This window comes from Lagopus muta, chromosome 7 (assembly GCF_023343835.1).
Source record: "Lagopus muta isolate bLagMut1 chromosome 7, bLagMut1 primary, whole genome shotgun sequence".
NCBI lineage: Eukaryota > Metazoa > Chordata > Aves > Galliformes > Phasianidae > Lagopus > Lagopus muta.
The window spans coordinates 23730176-23752854 of record NC_064439.1 but is presented as its reverse complement, the minus strand read 5'-3'; the positions used below and the strand labels follow the sequence as shown (position 1 = coordinate 23752854).

The 22679-nt window shown below is 45.8% G+C and overlaps 2 protein-coding genes across 6 annotated transcripts in view; one reads left to right on the top strand and one right to left on the bottom strand.

The window, feature by feature from the left end:
• The first annotated feature begins 14 nt into the window (after window positions 1-14).
• Window positions 15-15171, top strand: LOC125695723 (serum paraoxonase/arylesterase 2). Its single transcript, XM_048950583.1, has 10 exons — window positions 15-148; window positions 4423-4493; window positions 7707-7762; window positions 8909-9074; window positions 10098-10224; window positions 11018-11218; window positions 11847-11928; window positions 12476-12604; window positions 13471-13637; window positions 14793-15171. Exons 1-9 carry the CDS (start codon window positions 75-77, stop codon window positions 13627-13629), a joined length of 1065 nt encoding a protein of 354 aa, XP_048806540.1. The 5' UTR covers window positions 15-74; the 3' UTR covers window positions 13630-13637; window positions 14793-15171.
• Window positions 14957-22679, bottom strand: part of PPP1R9A (protein phosphatase 1 regulatory subunit 9A) — a 133112-nt gene continuing 125389 nt past the window's right edge. For all 5 annotated transcript variants that reach the window (XM_048950577.1, XM_048950576.1, XM_048950578.1 and 2 more), the window contains 2 exons: window positions 21585-21767; window positions 14957-20630 (listed from right to left, as the gene is read on the bottom strand). In XM_048950577.1, coding sequence (XP_048806534.1) covers window positions 20418-20630; window positions 21585-21767 — 396 coding nt within the window. In that variant the 3' untranslated portion in view covers window positions 14957-20417. The remainder of the gene's footprint in view (window positions 20631-21584; window positions 21768-22679) is intronic.

Here is a 22679-nt window from a genome sequence, read left to right as displayed (position 1 = left end):
GCGCTCCCCGCCCCCGTGCGGCGCGGCCCGGGGCGGGGCGGGAGGCGGCGGGCAGCGCGGAGCCGGGAGCGGCCATGGGGAAGGTGCTGGCGGCGGCTCTGGTCGGGATAGCGGCGGCGCTGGCGGTGGAGCGGCTGCTGGCGTTCCGGTGAGCGCGGCGGGAACGGCGGGAGCGCAGCCGCGGCGCGGGGCGCCGCCTCGTGCCGCGTGCCCGCGAGGGGTCCGCCGCCTCGGGGTGTGCGGGCTGCCCGTTGGCCGAACGGGACGTGGGAATCGGGGCTGCGAGCAGCTGCTGCGCTGCGTCCTGCTGAGGCCGAGCTCTGGCTGATAGGCCGCGTGCTTGTGAGGTGCACCCCGACTTGGAAGCTAGCTGTGCCCTCTGAGTTGGGCACCAGCGCTGAAACGAGTTCACCTGGGTGCTGAAGTACTTCGTTGCACGCCGGTGCATCATTATGATTAGGATCCAAATGCTGAAGGACGTGCACCCAGCTCCTGACAGGTCTGCAACCCCTGCAGCTGCTGGCAGTCAGGTAGAGGCAGGTCTCCCACTAAAAACAGGATCCCCCGACGCCTGCGGGTGGGTTTCCTGCACGCTGAGCTCTCAGCAGTATCTGTAGGGCCACCAGGGAGCTACTGGTATCCCTGGGACCACCTGGCTGGAAGGCAGGAACCCAGCACAGCCTTCTGCTGCGCGTTGAGTTTGGTATATTGTGCCATGGTACAGGAGTCCCTGAAGTGCTTCAAAGATCAGGCTTGAGGAATTGCTACAGATCCTACAGACCTCATTCTTCTTAAATCAGGTTTGTTTATACAGCTATTATCTCCCTAATAGGCCTTGAGTAAAGTTCCTGTGGCAGAAAAAGAAGTTATTGTGTGCTTCTGTCTAAAGTTACACAGATTCTCTTGCCGACATGCTGCAGCTGCTAACTGTTCCCCAGAGAAAGCTCTGATCAAATTTGTAAAAGTTGAACAGGAGTTGAGCTGGGTTGTGCTGGGTTACTGTTTTCCTCAGAAGAATATATGTAACTTGTTCATATACGCACACCGTGTTCCTACGCGTATACAGAAACAGTATGTATGTAAAGGATATCTGTTGTTCACTGGCATGCACGCACAGTGTTATCATGCCATGAAACTCAGTACCGTGTACCCCCCAGCCTCTGTGCTGAAGCAGCAGCGCGCTGCCAGAAAGACTCGGGCAGTTTGGAGGGAACTGGGAGCAAACCCAACAATTAGAGGGGATTTTCAGTCCTGTCAGGTAGGAAGGAAAGTTCTTGGGCTGCTTAGCCTAGAGAAAGGGAATAGTGAAAGAGAGGGCTTTGAATATGCGACGGGTCGCTGCTCAGGAGAGGGATTGCTGCTGTGTGCCTCAAAGTGGGTCGGGAGGCGGGGGGCTGGAGCTGGAGCAAGGAGAGGTGCCAGGCGCCGGGCTGCACCAAGAGGCAGACTCCTGTTTTCCTGAAGCTGTGTCCCCTGATCTGTGGGTCCGACATGTTTTTGGAAGGCCGGTCAGCTATCTAGGCCATCTGGCTCGGTAGCTGAGGCTGCATGAGCTAGATAAACTGACACATTTCGAAAAAGCCTCTGTGTATGCTGCAGGCTTGTGACCAGTGTCCTTTCGAATTACTCTCATTCCAGTTCACAAAGTGTTTCCCTGGGAATGCCGTCGGGATATCATCATCTCCCCTCGGCTGCTGGCTGCGCTCCCGCTGTGCTTTTGGCACTGCGAGGCTTGCAGGCCACTGGGGAAGGGCTCCTGCAACAGGGAAGGCAGAAATCCCAAGAAAGCAGCAGCATGAATACAGGACATGATTGCCCTAAGCTGGGGTCTTGCTGTGCTGGGGGCTGAGATCCCCCCTGGGTGCTGGGAGAGCTCCTGCAAGAGCTTTTCTTGGCTCCTTTCCCTTGCACTCCTCTGCCCTATTTGTCCTTTCTCCTGGCCTGATGGGAACAACTAACGAGGGCAGTTCTGACAGCGATGCTTCCTATTTCATTATATTGGCTCATGACATCAGAGGTGGATGTTGGTGGTCTGGCAGCTGAGGTTGAACCTTCCCACCAATACGCTATTACATGTTCTTGCCGTGTGACGGATGGCAGCACAGGGGCAGTCTGACACAATGGCGTCTGACGTGGGAGTGTGTATGAAGTAAAGGTGTGACACTGACTTCTTCCATGCAGAAGGAATGGCACCCACTGATATTCACTGATACTTGGTGAGCGTTTATGGAGCCCCAGCAGTGAATGTGAGCACAATGAGGTGTTTGGTGGTGCCTTTCAGCAGTGGTAACAGCAACATGGAAGACAAACCACATTCCAGACAGCCATGCACAGCTGTCACACCACAAAATGAACACTGTCTTGGTCATCTCATCCACACAAATCAGCTGACAACAACCAAGGAACAGTATATGGAGCTGAATATTAGTTTCAATGCTTTGGAAATGCTGGTGCAAGTGTTGGAATATCCCAAAGTTTGTGCCAGGTGGGTCCCATGAATTCTCACATAGGAACAGAAAGAACATATAAGTTTGCCAGAATCTGTTGAGCCAATACAAGGCTAAAAGTGACAGTTTTCTGGATCACATCATTACCAGTGATGAGATGTGAGCCACTGAGCTGGAGTCAAAAAGTGTGCCATGGAATGCCGACATGTGAATTTCCCATCAAAGAAAATACTCAAGCTGCAGCCCTCAGTGGTTAAAATGATGTGCACTCTTTTTCGAGGTAGGAAAGGGGCGATCCTTCTGGATTTCATGGAACCTGGAAAACCATCAGCTCTGACTGCTGCATTGTGATGCTGACTAAGCTAAAGGCTCCAATTTCTAGAGTCTGGCCAGAGAAAAAACAATCATTCTCCTGTAATGCAGTAACACCATGCACCGTTTCAGTTTGAAGACCATGGGGCACATTGCCAGTCTTGGCTGGACTGTCCTACCACATGCACCATATGGTCTGGTTCTGGTGCCTTCTGACTTCTGTCTGTCTGGGCCAGAGAAAGATGGAATGTGGGCAACATTTTCCTAGCAGTGACACCACCACAGTGGCTGTGGTACAGTGGGTCATTGCTGCTGGTGCAGATGTTTATGAGTATGCAGGCTCTTGTTCATTGCTGATGAAAATGTAGAGCTAGCGGTGTCACTGTGACTGTGTGACTGTGACTGTGTTGACAAACAGTGTTATGTAGCTGAGAACATGTTCTATCAAATAGTGTTATTGTGCTCTTTGAATCTGTTGTAGCTTCCATGAAAATAAATAAGAGGCATTACTTTCAGAGCAACCTACCGATGATATAAATGTGGATAGATTTTGCCATGAGATCTTTGCATTCGGAATTTCCTGTACGTGGAGCACAGTATTAACATGTGTGCACAGACTGTATGCAAAGGAAGAGTAAATGTTAGTTTAAAAGCTTTCTTTTTTGCAAATAAAATCTAGGACACCGGTTTGACATTTTTACATAGGAACTCAACATGCATGCTTATGACACTGCATGCTACCATGGTGAAAGACAGCAGTCCTGGTGGTGAGGGGCCTTTCATGTATTAACGTAGATGTAGTGCAGTGGTGGAGAGGAAGAGACAGAAATCTGTTTAAGTGCCTGTCTGTCAGTGCCTCATCCTGTAAAGCATGACCTGGGGATCTGTAGGTGTACTGGAGAGGCCATAAATTGTGCCAGTAGAGGTTCAGGCTGCGTATTAGGAATAACTTCATCTCGGAAAGAGTGGTGAAGGGACTGGCATAAGGTGCCCAGGGAGGTAGGTGTCACTGTCCTTGGAGGTCTTCAGGAATGGTGTAGATGTGGCACTGAGGGACGTGGTCAGTGGGCATGGTGGCGTGGGCTGGTGGTTGGAGTAGGTGATCTTAGAGGTCTTTTCCAACCTAACTGATGCCATGATACTACGAAATCAGAATGGCTGACAGGGAGTGCTGTGGGTGAAAGAAAAGGAGAAGGGACAGGGAAATTAATCCTGAAAGCTGTACTGCCAAGTTTTGTTTGTTGTTAGGATGTCAGCAGTCGTGCCTTGCAATAACACTGCTGCTGCTTTTTAATGCAGAATGATAAATGGAGAAGTGCAGGCACACTGGGAATGGCTGTGGGCTGGGGTGGGACGCTGCCCTTTCCCACCCACAGTGCTGGTCCTGGCTGCAGGATGCTGCTATACTTAATGGCTGAAACCTGAAGAGAGCGTGGCTGTCATTTTACCTGGGGTGGGTGGCATGAAATCACGAAAGCTTCATCTCGGGAAGCACGTAACCATTCCGGCTGTTTGGGGCACCAGTGCCAGTTCTGAGTTTTGCTTGTTCAGTGTTTGATTCGTGACTGAGTTATGGCAGGCAATAAAGCAGAGACAGCCAGGAGCATTACCTGCTCGGCAGCGGTTGCGTGTTAACCTGTTAACCTGCTCTTTCCTCTTGCAGGAACAGACTCAATGCTACACGAGAAGTTGATCCTGTAGCCCTCCCGAACTGCCAGCTCATAAAAGGGATCGGTAGGTGCTCAGAGCCCCTGAGTCTGCTGCTTCTGTCTGCTCTTCTGAAACTGACTGCTAAAGGCAGCTTCTGAGCCTCAGCCCAAAGGCAATGTGTTATTTCGCTTGCTGGCATGCTTTCGTATTTTGCCAAGCAGACTTTCAGGTGGAGAAAAGCCACAGGAAGAAAATTATACTGAAAAATTCCTTTGGCACCCTTCTTTTTTCATTGGTATTTAATGCTTCAGTAAGTATATACGTATGTATTGAAGGGTCATACTTGTCGTCCCAGTCCGGTTTGTGAAGAGGTTCAACTGAGTGGCTGCAATGTTGACTTTGAACTCTAGGTCTTGTGTTTAGTGCATGGGAATGCTTCTGTCTTACTTTTTTTTTCCTCCTTCAGTATAACCCGAGTGTCAAACGATTACCTTTAAACACACAATCTGACTCCCTTTCCCCTGGATCGCACTGTTTAAGCTTAGCAGAGGCTTATTGGTGGTTTTTTCCCCTCCTGTAGTGTTACATTCTACTGAAATTGCATTGATTTTGCATGGGTGAGGAGTCTTCAGGTGAGACTGCAGAGCCTCGCCTTTGAGCTTGCTGAGTCACCGTGTCATTTCATAAATCCTCATGTCAGAATCAAACATCTCTAAAGTCCAATTGCTGCAATGAATAGCTGTGTGCAGAGTTCCTTCGCCTGAGGTTATGTGTGGGAGAAGTCATTAGAAATCGCCTTTGCAAAAATCTTTTCAAGTCTTCAAGACCGAGCTGCAATTTACTCATGCAGGACTCAGTCGTGCTCGCTTGGTGATGATTCATACAAGAATCAGTCCTCAGTAATTCTTTTAAGCATATTGCTCTTTACTATTACTGTTGAAGTCTTTCAGGACTTTTGCAAAACGCACTGATGAGGAAAGAAGAGCTGGAAATCACAGCTATAGCTTTGTTCAATTTCCAAACAGTATCTTAACTTCTGTGCCTGACGTTTACATGGCAATCAGGTGAATTCTGAGCACCTGGCTTTCCATGGAGGCTGCAGCAGATTTATTTACAGAGCCTCAGTTCTGTTCCTGCAAAGGAACTTTTTCACAGTGAGGATGACGGAGCACTGGCACAGGCTGCTCAGGGAGGTTGTGGATTCTCCTTCTCTAGAGATACTCAAGACCTGCCTGGACCCCTACTTGTGCAGCCTGCTGTAGGGGGCTGCTTTGCAGGTGGGGTTGGGCTTGATGATCTGTGGAGGTCCCTTCCAGCTCCTACGATTCAGTGATTCTGTGAACTGGGCCCTGAGCACTGAGCTTGCCCCTCACCTCAGCTTCCTTCTGTTGCAGTATTCAAAATGTGAAGCTAACTTGGCCTATTTCTGGCAGAAATAGAAATAACAATTTTGCAAATGTCTTCCAAAATTCATTCCAGAAGAGTTATGATGCTAAGCCCTATAAGCTGCAGCCCTAGCATCTAAGTGCTGCATAGGTAGTGCTGTTCAAACCAGGGCTTTTGCTGTACTCATATCTCTGAGTTTGTTCACACTTTGCATAAAGGTATTTTTCTGTGCATCTCAGTCCTCCTGGGCCTTTTCCCTTTAAAATGCGATGATACCATTGAATAAAGAGTCTGTCACTCTTTTAAATATTAATTATATTAATTAATATTAATAATATATTAATTTAAAATATTCCTTGTGGCCTTGTAAGTGGGGAACAGGTGATGAGCTGGATCAGCTCGGTGCAGAATGTTCTTCAGCTGCACATGAAAACAGGCAGCTGCTGCAGTCTGTCATAATTGCTTTAAAAACGATGCATCTGTGTTAAAGGAAGCAAACCCAGAGTAAATGGAATTCTCTAGCGGGCCTTTTTATTTCTGCACAATTTCATCCTTTCTCTTTCTTTTTGAAGACTTTGAGCTGTTCTGCTTGTCAAATATTGTGCAATATAGGCAACATGGAACAAACAAAAAAACTGCACGTCATCTTAAACTTCACTCACAAATATGTGAAAAGGGCCACGTTTGTAGAATCAGCGCTACCTTCTGAATTCTGTGGGGTCTAATCACATCACTAGTTCATAATAAACTAATGGTGTGTCCTGAAGCAATTGCTGAAGTTCCAGAAGTTGCTGCAGAACCTTCTGGAAATACTTGCATTTTGGAGAAATTCATGGGATATAGGCATGATACTCACTTCCTTTGGACACGAAACCCAGATATGGCTTTTGTCAACTGCATCAGCAGAAGACATTGTACTAAGATAAAATAAAGAGCAGAGTAAATCATGTTTCTAGCTTTCTAGGTCTGTTGAACTTTTCTTTAAAACCTATATAGATAATGTGGTGAATAAGCCTCTGGTGTGGCACAATTAGGCATGATGAATCAGTTCCTCTCTCTTTTGCTGATCATGCCAATGAACACAGAGCCCTCCCACCACGGTCCCTTCTCCCTGCTGGAGCTGAACCACCAAACAAGCCAAGCTTTCCTGGCTCTTCCTGCCATGCTCCTCTTTCACATATGCCATGAGATGGCTGAGAAGTGCCCGAATTTGCTTTGCTCTGCAGTTTTCCTCTAAGCAGTAGTAAGTAGTTCAGGGCATTGCTCTCCCTTCATTCCTCCTGAAAGTCCTCCAAACTTGTGCTTTCTAATTGTCCATTTCCAATTAGCTCTCTGTTCTGTGAGCTGGTCTTTCTTTTTTTCTAGCAAGAACTGGCAATGCTGGAAGTGATTACCCACAGTTAAAAGCGTGGTCTGACTGAGACAGCCCTCAGCTGTTAATGATGGAGCAGGCTCTCTATCACTCAAGAGCTTTAACTAAATATTTGCTTATAATACTTAACCAAGTGTCCCAGCTCGAGTGCAGGAGCCAGTGTGTGAAATTCAGTGGGCTGGCTTATGTGCACATAGGGGCTGAGTGATCCCTAAAGTGCTGCCCTGGAAATCCCTTAATCCAGAGCCTGCGCAGAGCAGAGCTGCCAAAAGCAGGCGGCTCATTCTGCATCACACAGGGCATGTGGTGCTGGGGGGACATGTTAGCCTCCAAAAAGAAGTGATTCCAGAGCTGTTGCCTAACCTAGAGTGCTACTCTTGCTTTTAGTGCTCTGCTGAATTTTTCTGCTGGGCTTTATCTATCAAGCAGCTGTATGAGACAGTGGCATTGTGTGAGCTGGAATTGTGCTCAATAGGAGATTTTTCAGTGGGGAATGTTTTATGTCTTTTGACAGAAACTGTTTTATCTCTGTTTTGCAGAAGCTGGTTCAGAAGACATTGACATCCTTCCTAATGGACTGGCTTTCATCAGCTCCGTAAGTATCCCTCTCTGTGCAGGGGCAGGCTCTGCCTGATCTGCAGAGGCAATAGGTGAAGCCTGCAAGATGGTTTCTTTAGTTCCTATGAGCCTGGATGTCAGCCCAGACCTGACTTGTGTTCACCAGTGTTTCCTTGCTTGAGCAAGTGCACTCCTCAACACAACAGTGGTGGCTGCCAATCTCACACGTGTATCCCATTGCACTTGTGTAACCTTGAATTTCTTTCATGCTGCTTACTTGAAATGTTGAAATGTAAAACCTCTCCATTGCAGAAAAGGTGTGCTAACTCCTTATTGTCTTAAAATAAAAGCAAAACCAACACCACAGATTTTGTGTGGTGATTTTGTTGTTTCCGGTTGAGAGATTTTTTTGCTTCTAGGCTCTCTCTCAAACTTCTCTTTGTAATCAGGAAGAGAGGCCTACAGATTATTTTCTAAAACAGAAGCTGATTTTTTTTTCATTTGTGTGCTCTGGGCACATCTGAATGTCTGTGTCAGAAGTGTGAGCTGCCCCAGCCCTGCCCTTCACCATGACTTTACCATGTTTCTGTTGGATGCGTTTGGCTGTGCTGGTCTTCCAGTTCATTCCCCCAAGAGCATCTTTGCATGGGGTGGTTTGAAGCACAGGGAGAGTCTGAATAAACTGTGCTGCCCCAGAGTGGTTGGGCGAAGGCCTTGGGCTTTGGCGTCTCCTGGTGCAGCAGTCCAAGCCCTGTACATGGGGCTCTGCTCAGTGCTGGCCCATGGAGACACCGTGGCCTGGCCAGGGATGCTTGGTATGGTGTTATGGCACCATGGTGGGGCTGGTGGCACCTTGATGGTGGCTGTAGGATGCGAGGAGCTTGGAGGAGCAGCAGTAGAACTGTCCCGTTCCCACCTGGGAAGTACAGGAGGTGAGCCAGCACAGGGTAGGAGGCCTTGTCCATGTAGCATGGACCCCAGCTTGTTCCCTCTGTTCCATGGCCTCAGGGCTCACCAGAGACAGCAGAGCCTATCCCCCTGCTGCACTGCAGCTGGTGGCTGGAGCAGAAGGCAAATCTGGTGTGTGCTTGCAGACTCCCAACAGGGCTCCTGCATTTACAGTCGTGCTGTGCTCCTCTTGCCTTTCAGCCAGAAATGATCTGCTTATGTTTTGGTTTTACAGGGTTTGAAATACCCAGGATTGAAGAGCTTTGCACCAGACAAGACAGGTGAAATTTTTTTGATGGATTTGAATGAAAAAAAGCCAAAAGCATCTGAACTGAGAATCAGCCGTGGATTTGATTTAGGATCATTTACCCCTCATGGGATCAGCACTTACATAGACAAAGGTGAGGAGAACTTTAACCCGTGATGGTAGTAAACCTCACCCTAAGGGCTACAAGCAGAAATCTCTCTGGGAGTAACCAACATACTGTGGGAGAGAAAACATTTTTCAGGCACTTGGTCTTTTGAGGGTTCTTTTCTGAAGGCTGGCTGCTGAACCAAAAGCTTTTGCACATCAAAGGTCTCAAACTGTCCAAGACAGAAAGATGCACTCTATACTGAAAGGAAAGAAAGCATGGGAGATGTTTGAAAAGGCAAAAGCCACGTGAAGTTAATCTTGCCAGTTTACATCTGTCATCCTTGGGTTCAAGGGTCTCCAGGAGACACGTGCTTCACTGATAAGCAGTGGCCAGACAGCGGGGAGGCAGCAAGTGGCTGTCCATGACCACCCCTCTGTGCTGTCCTTCCCCTCTTTTCCCCTGTTGTTTCACTGGAGCTTCAAGTAAGGCAATTAGAAGTCCTGAATATGCTCAAAGAGAGCCATTCCTGCAGCTTCACTGGCTTCCCAAGGCAGGCACCCTTTAAGAGATGTTCCACTGGAGAAATTGATGGCCAATTTAGGGTCTCACCAACACAGCTGGGTAAAGGTACTGCAGTATTACAGAGTAAAAGCGAAGGTTTGACTGCAGCTTTCTCAGGAAACATGGTAAGTAAACCAAAGGGACCGAATTTGCTGGGGTTCTGCCCCTCCTTCCTAGCTGACTGTGGCTATATTCCATACAACCAGCCACTGTAAGGCATCAAGCTGTGAAATCCAATGGCCTGGGCACTCATAAAAAGTCCTTATTTTACTTCCACAAGGTAGAAACACGGTAGTAAAAGTTTTGTTTACATGGCAATGCTCTGTACCTGAGCCATGTCAGTGGATAGATGGAGATCTGGATCCAGTTGCATTGGATCCTGCATTAGTTTGGTAATCATTCTGCCTCCGAAGAACCAGGAGGGAAATGCACCAAATCCCAAATTGTTCCACACTACTGTTGCAGAGATCTAGTGCAATCCAGCTTTTTCCTTTTCCTTCTTTTAAGATGACACCGTGTACCTCTTTGTTGTGAATCATCCACACCAGAAGAGCACAGTAGAATTGTTCAAATTTATGGAAGAGGACAATTCTCTTGTACATCTAAAAACCATTCGACACGACCTTCTGACAAGGTATTGGAGCTGAAAGAACAAGCTTTTTTAGTAAAATCCAAAGTCGGATATTCTTGATGTTAGGGTGTTATTAATACAGGCTAATTTGTCTTTAACCAGATGTCTGGTTTCTCTTTTTAATGACTTTTTATCCATGCCATTAAAAATGGTATTCCTCCAGTCTCTTCTGTAGTGAGAGTTTTAACAGTTGTATCACTAAGTCAGTCTTAAGCTCCACTGTGATTGATGCCAGTGAATTAGCTCAGTTTGGCATCCTTTTCTTCTCTCATGTAACCCATTCTCAGTTCCCCACAGATAGGAATCCTCAGATACTCTTTTATTCTGAATTGTTATTTTGTAAAAGTAACCATACTTCTAGCTTTTTCTTTTCTCTCATTTCCTACAGAATTTTCTTGGTCTGTACTACTACAAAATGACTGTAAGATAAAGGTAGCCTGAAAGATAAAGCTGTCACAACTCCTACTGGTTTTCTGGTTTCCAGCTGAACGTAATCAAAAGAGAAAAATTTCCATGGTCTTGTAAGCAGGTAGCCAGATTTCCTGTTTATGTCGTACCATCCTGTTCAGCTTTCAGCACTGCATAATTCTGGTGCATAAAAAAGGAACATAGAACTAAAAAGGGAGGCTCTAAACAACACAGCGATTGTCAAAGTTGTAATTTGATGTGAAAGCTGTAATTGCAGCCCCTTTGTGACCATGGATTGTCTGTGTTCTCGCTGGATTCTGTGCAGTCTTACAGTGCTTCTTCACACCCCTCATTTCGTTCTTTTCTTTCTTTCTCTTTTCTTTTTCAGTGTGAATGATGTAGTAGCTGTGGGGCCTGACAGCTTCTATGCTACCAATGACCACTACTTCTCTGACTTCATCTTGATGTTCTTGGAAATGTACTTGGGTTTAACTTGGTCAAATGTGGTTTACTACAGTCCAAAAGAAGTTAAAGAAGTGGCAGCTGGGTTTTATTCAGCCAATGGAATTAACATTTCACCCGACAAAAAGTAAGTTTCTTCTTGCCTCAGATTTTATTCAACCACACATAAGAATCCCCAAGTCCTAGGTGGACACATAGGACCCTCTGTGGTCAGTGGCTGCCCTGGCTCATGAGAGGCAAGATGCTACCTGTAGAGCATAAGTGATGCAATGGGTTTGTAGAACAGAAGCCACATGTCTTTGTCTTTAGCTGCAGGCAGTGTTTGTTCTTCTGTATGGTGGTTTATACGCAATGAGAGCAAAGGCTGTTGCATTCTAACCAGCTGGTACAGAAAGTCATGTGTGTTGTTTCCAAGGATTAACGGGGCAGGCTTTCTGAAAGTGAGGAAGGCTGTACAGTCCTACAGTCTGAACCCCCGTGTCTGAACCAGTCGTGTGGTTTAGACTAACTTTATTTAAAAAGGAAAAAAAAAAGATTTGGAGATATGATCCTTCGAGGCCTGCTTAGTAGAAGAACAGTGTGGAGCAGTGTTTCAGCGGGCTCAGTGCTCTCTGGCCTGCTTGACATTTCTGTTACTACACAAGGAGTGTAAGGTGAAATTCCTTGCAGGAAGAGCTGGGCTTACACAAGAGGAACTGACTGTTTTTGGTGTTTGCTTACTTGTGCACATTGCTAAGAGGCACTTTCTTTTGAAGGTACATCTATATTGCAGATATATTTGATCATAATGTCCATGTTATGGAAAAGCATGCTGATTGGAATTTAACCCATGTGAAGGTAAGGTGCTGCAGTTCCAGAGAAAAAAAGAAGCATATGTGAATTTTGGACAGAGTAGTCCCTATGATGCTTCCACTTTTAACCTGCTCAAGCACGACGTTCTGGTTGGAACGGCTCTTGCCATGATGATCTTTAAGGTCTTTTCCAACTTGAGCAATTCTGTGATTCTATGACTCCTACTCCTTGCAGAGCTGTATGACTCCTACCAGTAGGTCCCACCATCAGAGAAGGGTCTGGCAGGGGAAGTCTGCTCCAGGCAGCCTGGGTGTGTCCTCAGAGAACAGAAGTAACCAACATGAGCATGGTAGAAGGTGGAAAAATCTCAGAGCAGGCTTCTGGCATGGAGGAGGGGATAAAGTGGGCAGGGAAGGAAGAGATCGTTGAGGGAGAAAATAATGACATACAGTCAGGCTGGGTTATGTGAGATGAGAGTCTTGGATAGGTTTATTGTTTATGACTGAAAATGAGACAGTCTGATATTTAACTTCCAGGGCTTCTGACAGCTTTAACATCTCTCTTTTTCTTACTCTCTCTCTGTGCTGGACAGACGCTGCAGCTGGACACTCTTGCCGATAACTTGTCTGTTGATCCTGACACTGGGGATATCTGGACAGGATGTCATCCAAATGGGATGAAGCTATTCTTCGATGACCCAGATAACCCTCCTGCCTCTGAGGTGCCTTTTGGGAGATGTCTCTGGGTTATCTCTGCGCCAGAAAGTGCCATTGTCCAAACCATCCTTGTGTAGCTTAGCTATGGGTTACAGAGAAAAGTGCCTGGACAGCCTCTGTGAAGGCAAAGACTGTGCTTGCTCCTAGCTGAGAGCTTCTGCTCTCACGTGGGAAACCTGAGTAGCACGTACTCAGTTTACAAACACCTATTTGGATCCTTAAGAGACAGCTGAATAATTCTCACATAGGAGTTCAGTCATTCCAGGCTCCTTAGGCTGCTTTCTGTGCAGCTGTGGCTGAGCAATCAGATTTTGATGGACTGCGTTAATTACTGAGCCAGCACCCCTGAGCCAAACGAAAGCAGCGCTGAGCGCAGAGCAGGGCCAGGAGCACTTTATCTGGAACGATGTCTGCAGGCACAGTCCATCAGCAGGTGACATGTCGTGCTTCCTCCTCCTGGCATCGGTGAGGTGCTGGCAGCAGGGCGTGCAGGTGGCTGATTGTTGTGTTGTCCGAGGCTTCCCATGAGACACGAGTCGAAACGGTCCTTGTTCGTAGCTGTAGATTTATGATAGTGGGCGGCTGTTTACTCTGTCTTGAAAAAGATTGGAAATGAGAAGATGTTGAGTAGAAGGTGTTTTAGCCTGGAGGAAAATAGGCGCATTCCTCATGCTGGGGCAGCCTCTCTATTGCATTGAATCCAAACAGCAGGTCTTCCTAGACCGTGCTTCCCTGAACCTGTGGTCCTATCACAGGAGCCACATGGTGAAGTCATCATGGGTAGCAGCAGCAGATTATGCTCATTTGTTTAAATTACCATCCTGATGTGCCCTCTGCCTACAGTAGGTTTCAGTATCTGTGTCCCTGGCAGGTCCTGCGCATCCAGAACATCCTGGCAGAGCAGCCCACGGTGACGCGCGTCTATGCTGAGAATGGCTCCGTGCTGCAGGGGACCTCGGTGGCAACAGTCTACAAGAGGAAACTGCTCATTGGCACCGTCTTCCACAGAGCCCTGTACTGTGAGCTATAGCTGTCCTGGTAAGGCCTCACAGGGAGCACAGGTGGGCACTTTGCCGCAATACACTGCAAAGTGAGCCCCAGCTCAGGCTGCCCAGGGCCCCATCCAACCTGACCTCGAGCACCTCCAGGGATGGGGCTTCCACAGCTCTCTGGGCAGCAGTGCCACTTGAGGCTTGTGTCACTATTTGTTCTCACTATTTGTTCTCCAGCAGATTAAGTGCTTTGTAATAAAGAGATCACGTCCTGAACCAGAGCTGCTAACACAGCTGAAGCGCTCCCTGTGCTGGGACTGCATTTACTTTGTGGCTGTCTAACAGCCAGCATTTCCCTCAGCATTGTTGCGAACAGCTGATCAAAGATATACTTCACCTTTGCCAGCAGTGTGGAGCATCTCCAGGTGTAAACCAACAAATTGCTGGGGCCTTGTCACAATCCTTTTGTTTTGGGCCATTCACAAAATGAGTGTGTTCTCTCATGGCTGTTAACTATTCCCTTGCAGCAGGTTTTTGTAGCAGCCTGCCTACAGGTAGAGGCACAGCAAGGACATGAGCGTAATGCCTCCAGTCTCAGGATGCTGCTGAGCAGACACATTTTACATGTCAGTTTTGGACTTCCAGACACTTAACACTTCAGTGCATCTGTTTTAATTAAGTTCTTCTTGCTTATGGGTTGGGGCTGCTCTTACACCCTGCAGGGGTTGTTTGTGTCAGTGGAAGGAAGCATCAGTGATGTGGCTGCTGGGCAGCCCAGCTGAGGCCCCAAGGCTTCCCATCCTGTGCTGAGCTCCTGGCCTGGGTTCTGCCAGGGGTGAAGCCAGCAAGAGACCAACAGAGCAGACACTGTGTGTCCCCTTCCCTAATTTAATGCTTTACTAATATAGAATCAATAAAGAAAAAAGATAGATTACGCTGTTGAGCAGGTGAACTGCTGTGCTTTGAATGTGTGAAACGCTCATTACAGCTAAACTACACTTCCATGTAAAATATGAAAGCAGCTTTTAGAACAACAAACGCTGACCAGCATCAGTGTGAGAGCAGCCAACCTGGACAGCAGCCTGCAGCAAAACTGTGCTGTGTTCCATCTGCTTACCAAGAAAAAAGGACCGAGAAAAAAAGTCATTCTCTTTCCTTACCCTGTATATATTTATATTTACTTCTTTTTGCATCACTGCAGACCATAAATGAGATCCAGTCTGAGGCCCAGGAGCCACACTTTGGCCAACAGCTGGGACCAGAACAACACAGAAGGAAGGAGAGGACAAATGCCGTGTTACCATTTATTACTTCTGGAATGACCAACGAATGGGCAGGAAAGTGAGGACTCGATACAAATTCTAATAAAGATTCAGGATTTCTCATTTTATTGCATTCGTTGTCTAACAACAATAATACTCATTGGCAAGAAATTTATTTACACTAACAAATTAACTTCAAACCACGAGGCTTTGTTGTTTATATTCAAACTGTAAGAAAACAAAGGGCCACCATGATGTTTTGTTTTGATGTCTCCAAATAACTAAACATTAAAGAAAATCATCTGGGGGAAAACTCAACGATCTAGAGAAATTCCTATTGACTAAAGCACAAGGGGACAAGCTCAGACATGGCACTACCGCGTCCTTCATGCAGATGATTCGACACCAAGATGTACAAACAGAAAGCTCAGGGTTAAACATGCACTTCATATACGTTTGACCTCTTTAAAAAAACAACCAAAAAAGGAAAAAATGTGAAGCGCAACCACCTCTTCAACCATATAAAAAGGAACAACATTACAAAGCCAATTTTTACAGTGAGCACAGTGCATTTTAGTCTTTTAGCTGCCTGGTCTTCTAGCAGTACATACACCGGTGGGTGAGCATTGCAGCGTGGTCGGAAGATACAAAAGCAGCAATTCAGACACTACATGTGTGCAGGGAAGTCCAAGGGCAGAGGAGCGATCCACGGTCAGTGGTGACCCTGGGGGAAGTCACTCAGAGCCCACTCAGAAATGAGCTGCCCAAAGAGCTCCAGCACAAATCAGGCTTATAAAGTGTAAGAATGGGCTTTTCTTCCCGGAATACCAACAATGCAGTACACCAACCCTGCCAAGCCTTCCCCCACCTAAAAACCAGCACAAGGACATCACGCAGGAAGACCTACGGAAAAACACTCCAGGTTTTAACAGAACTTTTAACACTTTGAGAGCCACAAAATGCACAAGGCCCCGCAAGCAGAGCAAAGCCGATGTGCCGGCTCCATGCCCACAGCCTGCAGCAGCCCACCTGCTGCTGAGGTGCACACATCCATGTGCACAGACACATCCATGTGCACAGACACATCCATGTGCACAGACACACACAGACTCATGCCTGTTCATTTCAAGAGGACCCAAGCCAGTCACTTGGCCTCTTCATTTCTGAGCCACTTCATTATTTTGTGTTGTTAACGAACTCTGAAAGGACCCATCCAATTGCCGCCTGCACTCAGCTGGTAAAGACTTCCAAGTTCATTAAGCGTGTGCCTGCTTTTATCATTTTTTTTTCCCCAGTGTTCTGGCTCACAGCTTTGGTTTCCTGAGGCTTTAAATGAGGGAAGCATGGGAGGAGGGAATTGCTACAGAAAGGGTCCAGCCTCTCTGCCACTTGGACGACATTGCAGGGGAAGAGGCCACGCCTCAAAAAAAACAAAATCAGGTTTTCCTTTCTGACAGCAGTTTTCCGCCGTAAACATGTGGCTAAATAATTAATACATGATTTAATTCCTGCAAACTTCCCTTAAACTTCAGCACTGAGAAACAGCACAGACCACACTGCAGAGCCTTCTAAGACCCACAGCTGGCTATATGCAAAGCTTTTCTTTTGCTTTTCAATGCTGGGGTGACACAGTGTCACCCACCTCTTACTTGCCAGCACACGAGCAGCTCAGAGGTGGAGCAGCTTGAGAGGCAGGAGGCTTAGATGAAAGCAAGCAGCTGGAGTGTTAGAAATCCTGATGCTAGGTGAATGCTAATGAGAGCGGAAGACAGGCAAACCTCAGAGTTGCCTGCTCAGTAATTCCTGTAAAACCTGGATCCTTGCAGTATCCCTGCAGCAGACCAGAGTCATGGCACAACAGATGCCTTTGCAAAAGGAATCAAAACTAAACCAGATTTGCATACACTGAGATACGAACATCACCTAATTCTTTTCAGCTTCTCAGTAATGGCTGCTGGTCTGCTACACAACTGTAGCCCATGAGGTAGAATAGGCTCTACCAACAGTGAGCACCACCACTCCTGCTGGAACCACTGGGTGAAGTACATGCAGTGGCAAGCAGTGCTCTGTGCACTGCACATATCAGCCTGAGCTCCTTCCTCATGCCTGGTCCTGGTCCACCCAGGCAGATGGAAACCTCACTGGGAGCTGTAACTCATGTCACACAGGGGAAAACACAAGCTGGAAGAGAGATCCAGAGACCTGGATAGAGCAAAGAGCCACTGCGCTCCCCCAGAACCTCAGTGCAAGACTTCAGGACTCCAGTAACCTGCCATGCTGCAAGCACTTTCTGCTTTTCCAAGCTCCAGTAGCTCTCCCTTCTCCTTTGTGGGCTAAGCCTGCACTCTTCCACAAGCCAGATGTGTGCATGCAGGCAGATGGGCACCACCATGGCAATAGGAGCAAACCAGAGGTCCCAGAAGCATCCCTGTGCTGCCCCAGCAGCAGTCACTTTCTGCCAGTTGTGGGCAGCTGGGCATGGAGCAGGCGCAGGCATTGCAGAGGCATGGAACCACCGAGCTGCCTGCACAGCGCTCTGTCAGCACATCCAGCACTGCAAGAATGATGCAAAAATGGGCTACAGATACTCCTGCAGGTGAGCCAAGAGAAAGTCTCTGCAGTCATTTAGGGTGGAGTTCTGCGTTTCTTATTACATACACACACAAAACCATTAGTCTGACTTAGCATTGGTTTACAGGAAATTTAAATTCACGATGATGAGACTTCATCTTCTGTTTCATAGATGCCGTTACACAATAAAAGGGGAAGAAACGCCACACAACTTTAAACATCCTATAGAACAGCAAGAGAGGTTTCAGACTGCACTGCTCTTTATGTCTGTAGTCCAGCACATTTGTCTGTGCCCCGAAAATGTGATCATAATAAAAGGAACCGTATAAATCTCTTTTATCACAGGAAGAGGAGCGAACTCCTGACATTGCTTGGTTTGTTCTGTTTCCATGTGTTGATCAATATGCATTTTATGGTTTTATTTTAACTTTAAGCTACTGCTTTTTAATTCTTTTTTTTAATCGGAGACTAACGAAGTACCATTACCACATAGCAATAAAAAACACACAAAGACTGTAAGGATTTCAGTAGGTCAAATTAGTTATTCTGCAGACTAAGAACCTGATTTACAAACAGATTAACGAGGCACTTTTCTAAGCTGCAAGAATGAAAACTCAACATATAATGCCAAGCAGCCTGCTCAGGTTCCTAGGAACACAGACAACATAAAGCAGGGACACCACCTCAGATTACTGCATACAACCACTTAAACATTACTATAATGTAAACACAACTTAAAGACATCAAATGCATTTTATCAACATTGTATTTAAAATATGAAATTTCCAGTTTCTTCCAGATAACTTCTCTCACTTGAGTACAAATTTATAACCTGCTCAGATGACAGAATGCTACTTTTATCAGCCTGTTAAAACTTTTGTGTATTTTTTTTTCCAACAGAGAGTGCACAAATATTCACTCCAATGTGGAATTCTTGTTAGCACGTCTATTTTTGCCTGTGGTCTATCTCAAGAAAAATATCAGAAGCCATTAGAAATATTAGAAAGTATCTCTGATGCTAGTTTTGTTCTTATGTTTGAGTAAAATATACATCAGAAACTTGTAGAAATTGGATTTAGAAGCAAAAACTAAGGTAAGACTAAGTAGATATGCTGTGTAGTAGCTTGGAATGCAGTAGGCTCTGTCAGTGTACAGACCATTCTACACATCAAAGAAATGATTATGATCAAAGACATTTAACTCTAAACATTGCACCCCAACTGTTTCAAATCTGAATTTCAGAGAACTTGACAGGCAAATCTGAATGTCATAAAGTACAGAGCAAGAGAGAAGCCAAGCCAAACTAAAACAAACATTTTCTTCCAAGGAATTCAACGTTGGCAAATTTGAAGTTCAAGTTTGTACCTTTGCATCAACATCTTATACAATTTCCATGGTAGCACGACTGGCCAGATGAAGGCTGCAACTTTCAGGATGCACAAACAGAAAGTGATGTTTCTCAAATACAAATGCTGCTGCATAGTTAGCTCTGATTAAAAGCAGTAATGTAACACCTCCTGTTTCTTGTGGTGGATATTTGCCACTTGTCTTTTCATTCTTTTGAAGAAATGCTGAATATTTTAATACCACTCTTAAGAGGCAGTAACATCACCCAGTGCGAGTTATGCTCTGCTTCTGTCACAGTCAAAAGTATTCAGCAGGCTTCGCCAATGGACTTAACAAGCTGGGAGAACAGGAACCTCTAGCATATGTAACAAGACTGTTAAACCATCCAATTGTTCTGCAGCCCATGCCTGTAAATTCAGGTTTTAGTAGAGATATTCTTTCAACACATCAATCAAAACAGTTAATACATGGCAGCTTTGGATTTAGTAACTTTCGCCTCCAAGGCAGCACTGATCTTAGAAGCAACGTACTGAATTCAATCCTAACCAGAATCCCTCTTCTTCCTCTGCTTAAAGTGCACTTCTGTAAAAACTGAAAGTCTTCAGCAGACTCAACTTTGATAATCGTTTCCAATGACAGCTTCATAACAGCACAGCACAAAACATACACTTCCAATGCTTACTGGAGAACGCATCTGAAGATGTGTTTTTCTTGGAAAAAAAAATACAAAACAAAACAAAACAAGCCCAGTTTCCTGTTCAAAATACATGAAAAAGAAAGCACAGTGTGCTATAAGAAAGTTACCTACACACTGGGAGCACAAAGAAATTTATACAGATCTATACGCTGTGCTCTAGATAGAAATTCATCCTTGCTCAGATATCTAAAGGATAAATGTTATCCTCAGATTTCTGTGTAAACCCACGTAATCGTTTAAGGCTTTGCCTCCTTCCTGGATTAACTACTGTACAGTTAACAGAAAGAGTTCCACCTCCTGTCTTTCACCCAGGGGGGATATCCACTCTCCTGTCTTTATCTCCAGTGTATATTAAGCAGTCACAGAACAGTTGTGTTTCCAGAGCAGTGTCACTTCAACGTACTGTTGCAAGATGAAACTTACTCCAGTAGACAGAATTGAGTATCAAAACACTGCAGAGAAGCGCAAATTCCAGTTAGAAAGTTAAGTAAGTCATCTTTCAGACAGAGAAAAATCCTTTTACTCAGATGTATGAATGTTCACCAATCGCTTCGACTGGCCATCGTGTTCAGAAGAGGTGAAGCAGTGGACCATGCTCCTCAGCATCATGCTGGTTACTGAAGTGACCGAACACACAGAGCTCAAAAGAAAAGAGTAGTTTGGAAGGAAACACTGCCACACAAATATGAAACCTGTTAGCTGTCAACAACAACAAAACAAACCGAGGGGTTGGGGTTGTTTAACATGGCAACAACAACGAGCGAGAAGGGGATGTGCAGGAAAACAAAACTACACAAGATAAAGTTCCCGGTCATTCTATGTATAGCTCCATTTCTCTGTACACACTCGTGTAATGAGCGGCAAGAAAGCTGAAGGGGCACCAAAGCAGGTGTGAGTTTCTCTTCCCTCGAAGTGCCTCCAAGTTACAACGCAGCAGCACTTCTGCTTGTCACTGCTCATTAGTGCCCTCTGTTGCTTCTGACGAAGACTTGTCTGTTTTCTTCGATTTCCTCTGCAGTTGCTCTTGTTCCTTCTTCCGAAGCTTTTCCCTTTGCTTTTCCATTTTCTCTTGGGCTTTGCGAGCTTTCTCCAGAGACGCTTTCATTTCCTTTAGCTTTTTTTTAACGATTGCCCTGTCCTGGGAAGATGTCATACCAAGAGCCTGAGATAGGGAAAATTTAAAAAGATTTTCATATCGTTTATTCTATCACCATTTTTTCCCTATTTTTTATATCCTGGTAAAAACTCTTCTCAGAGAGAAGATGATCACAACTGAACGAATTTGTGATATTGACTACCAAAGTCAAATTTTAATAGCATTTTATACTTCTGAAAAAGTTTCCATCCTTCCACTTATAGAATATTAAAGGAGATTTCTCTGCAACCAAAGTTCTACTATATTCATTTCACTGAGGCAAGAAGGAAAGGAAATATTAAACTATTTGCCTGAGGTCATCTAAGTCTACAAAGAACAAGACTTCCCAATTCTCACTGCTGTTCCTTAGTCAAAAGTTCCCTTGCTGTCTTCCAACTTTTTTGGGTGATGTTTCAGGGAGGAAACACTGAATTTTGACTTTCAGATATGCTGAGCCTCCCCCAACGCCTTCCTATATTTATTTTTTATAAAACTGAGCTCATATTTTCACTGCATGAACCAATGCATTCTTATACATCAGAACTGTATTTAATTCCAACATAGTACAATTGGTGTCCAGCTTTTGACTCTCCAGTACCACATTTTACAGTTGCTACTTCAGATGCATTTTTATTTACAATCTTCTATGCATTGCCCTGTTGTAAAACAGAGCTGGACGAGAACTATGTGCACGCAAATACCATTTACATATGGTCCCTTATGATTTATGCAGGAAACACTGGTACACTATACCTACCCAGAGTTCTCACAAAGCCAATTCCCTCTGTTTCTGAAGCTGCCGAACCTAAGTGCACATGAGAATTTCTCTGAATGCTGCTGTGGCTTTCTACTCTATGCATATTGCTCAAGTCTATCATGATTCCACACACAGAAGCCCTCTGCTTTCTGACAGAATTCTTAATTCCTCGATCTCAAGTGACAATAAATACAGTTAACTTTGCATTCCGCTCAGTCAGTTACCTTAAGCTTACTCCCATCCAGCTGAAGGAGATGCTCCCCATTAATGTTTTGGGCGCTGAATTCAGAAACGTACTGTTCAAGGTTCAGGCTCATTAACCAGTGGGAAACCTGCTGCACAGTCCACTCTTGCACAGCCCGGTTCTGGCACTGACTGTGTTTTGGAGACTGTCCGTCATCGAGGATCTGTGACAAAAATGTGCCGCCTTGTTATGAAAAGGGCAACACTGACCAGCAGTAGCATTTTTCTGCACAAACCACCAGCGTCAGAACACAGGTCCCCTACTACCCTTATCCTACTGTAACAACAAATTATCTGCACTGTGTTGCACCTGTATCTAACCAGGTATCTAAGAATTGATGCAAGGTACCTAAACTTTTCCTACCGATAAACAGGAGAAAGGAACTGGCATTCATTTTAATCCAAAGGGGTTGAAATGGCCAGGTGGCACAGATCTAAGCAAGTACAGCTCCCACTCCCTCACAAGATCTTTATCCTTCAAGTTACAAGGTTTCTAATGGATGCAGAGTATTCTGCAATCCACTTCCCAGGCACACTCATTCATCTTTATTGTGTGTTTAAGCTGCAAAACAAGAAATTTAGGGGAAAAAAAAAGCCTCACAAAAACCATTCTGAAGTTCAAAGTGGTGACACCAAACAGCCAGCGAGACCAATGCTGCCTACAGAAGACTATGAAATGACACAGGAACAGTAAGGCACACACAGCAATCCCACAGCCTCCGCCCTGCTCTCCACATATTGTGCTGCCCAGGAGAAGAGCACAAACAGCACCAGCAGGGGCAGGTGGGCCTTCAGCTGCTTCAGCCCTGAGTGTCCTCTCTGCCACTTCTTTCCACCCAAGGGAAAGCTGGTGGGGTCTGAAACAAAAGCCACTCTGTGGAAACTTCAGCCGGCACAGCAGCTGCTACAGGCTGCTGCAGCTGTCTCCTGTTTGAACAGCTTTACCACTGGGTTAGATGATGCTGGGAGTTCTTTCAGCCTCTGGCCATCCATTTCTCAGGGATGGGGAAATGACAGTTTAAGCACAGCTTTTTCTGGCAGCCAGCAGAGCCTCAGTGCAGCTGATGCTTGGCCTG

Excerpts from the sequence above, each read along its gene's own strand:
- LOC125695723 (XM_048950583.1), top strand. The coding sequence starts at position 75 with ATGGGGAAGGTGCTGGCGGCGGCTCTGGTCGGGATAGCGGCGGCGCTG. Across the intron at positions 7,763-8,908 it reads GACTGGCTTTCATCAGCTCC|GGTTTGAAATACCCAGGATT; the intron begins GTAAGTATCCCT and ends TTGGTTTTACAG. Across the intron at positions 11,219-11,846 it reads AACATTTCACCCGACAAAAA|GTACATCTATATTGCAGATA; the intron begins GTAAGTTTCTTC and ends TTTCTTTTGAAG.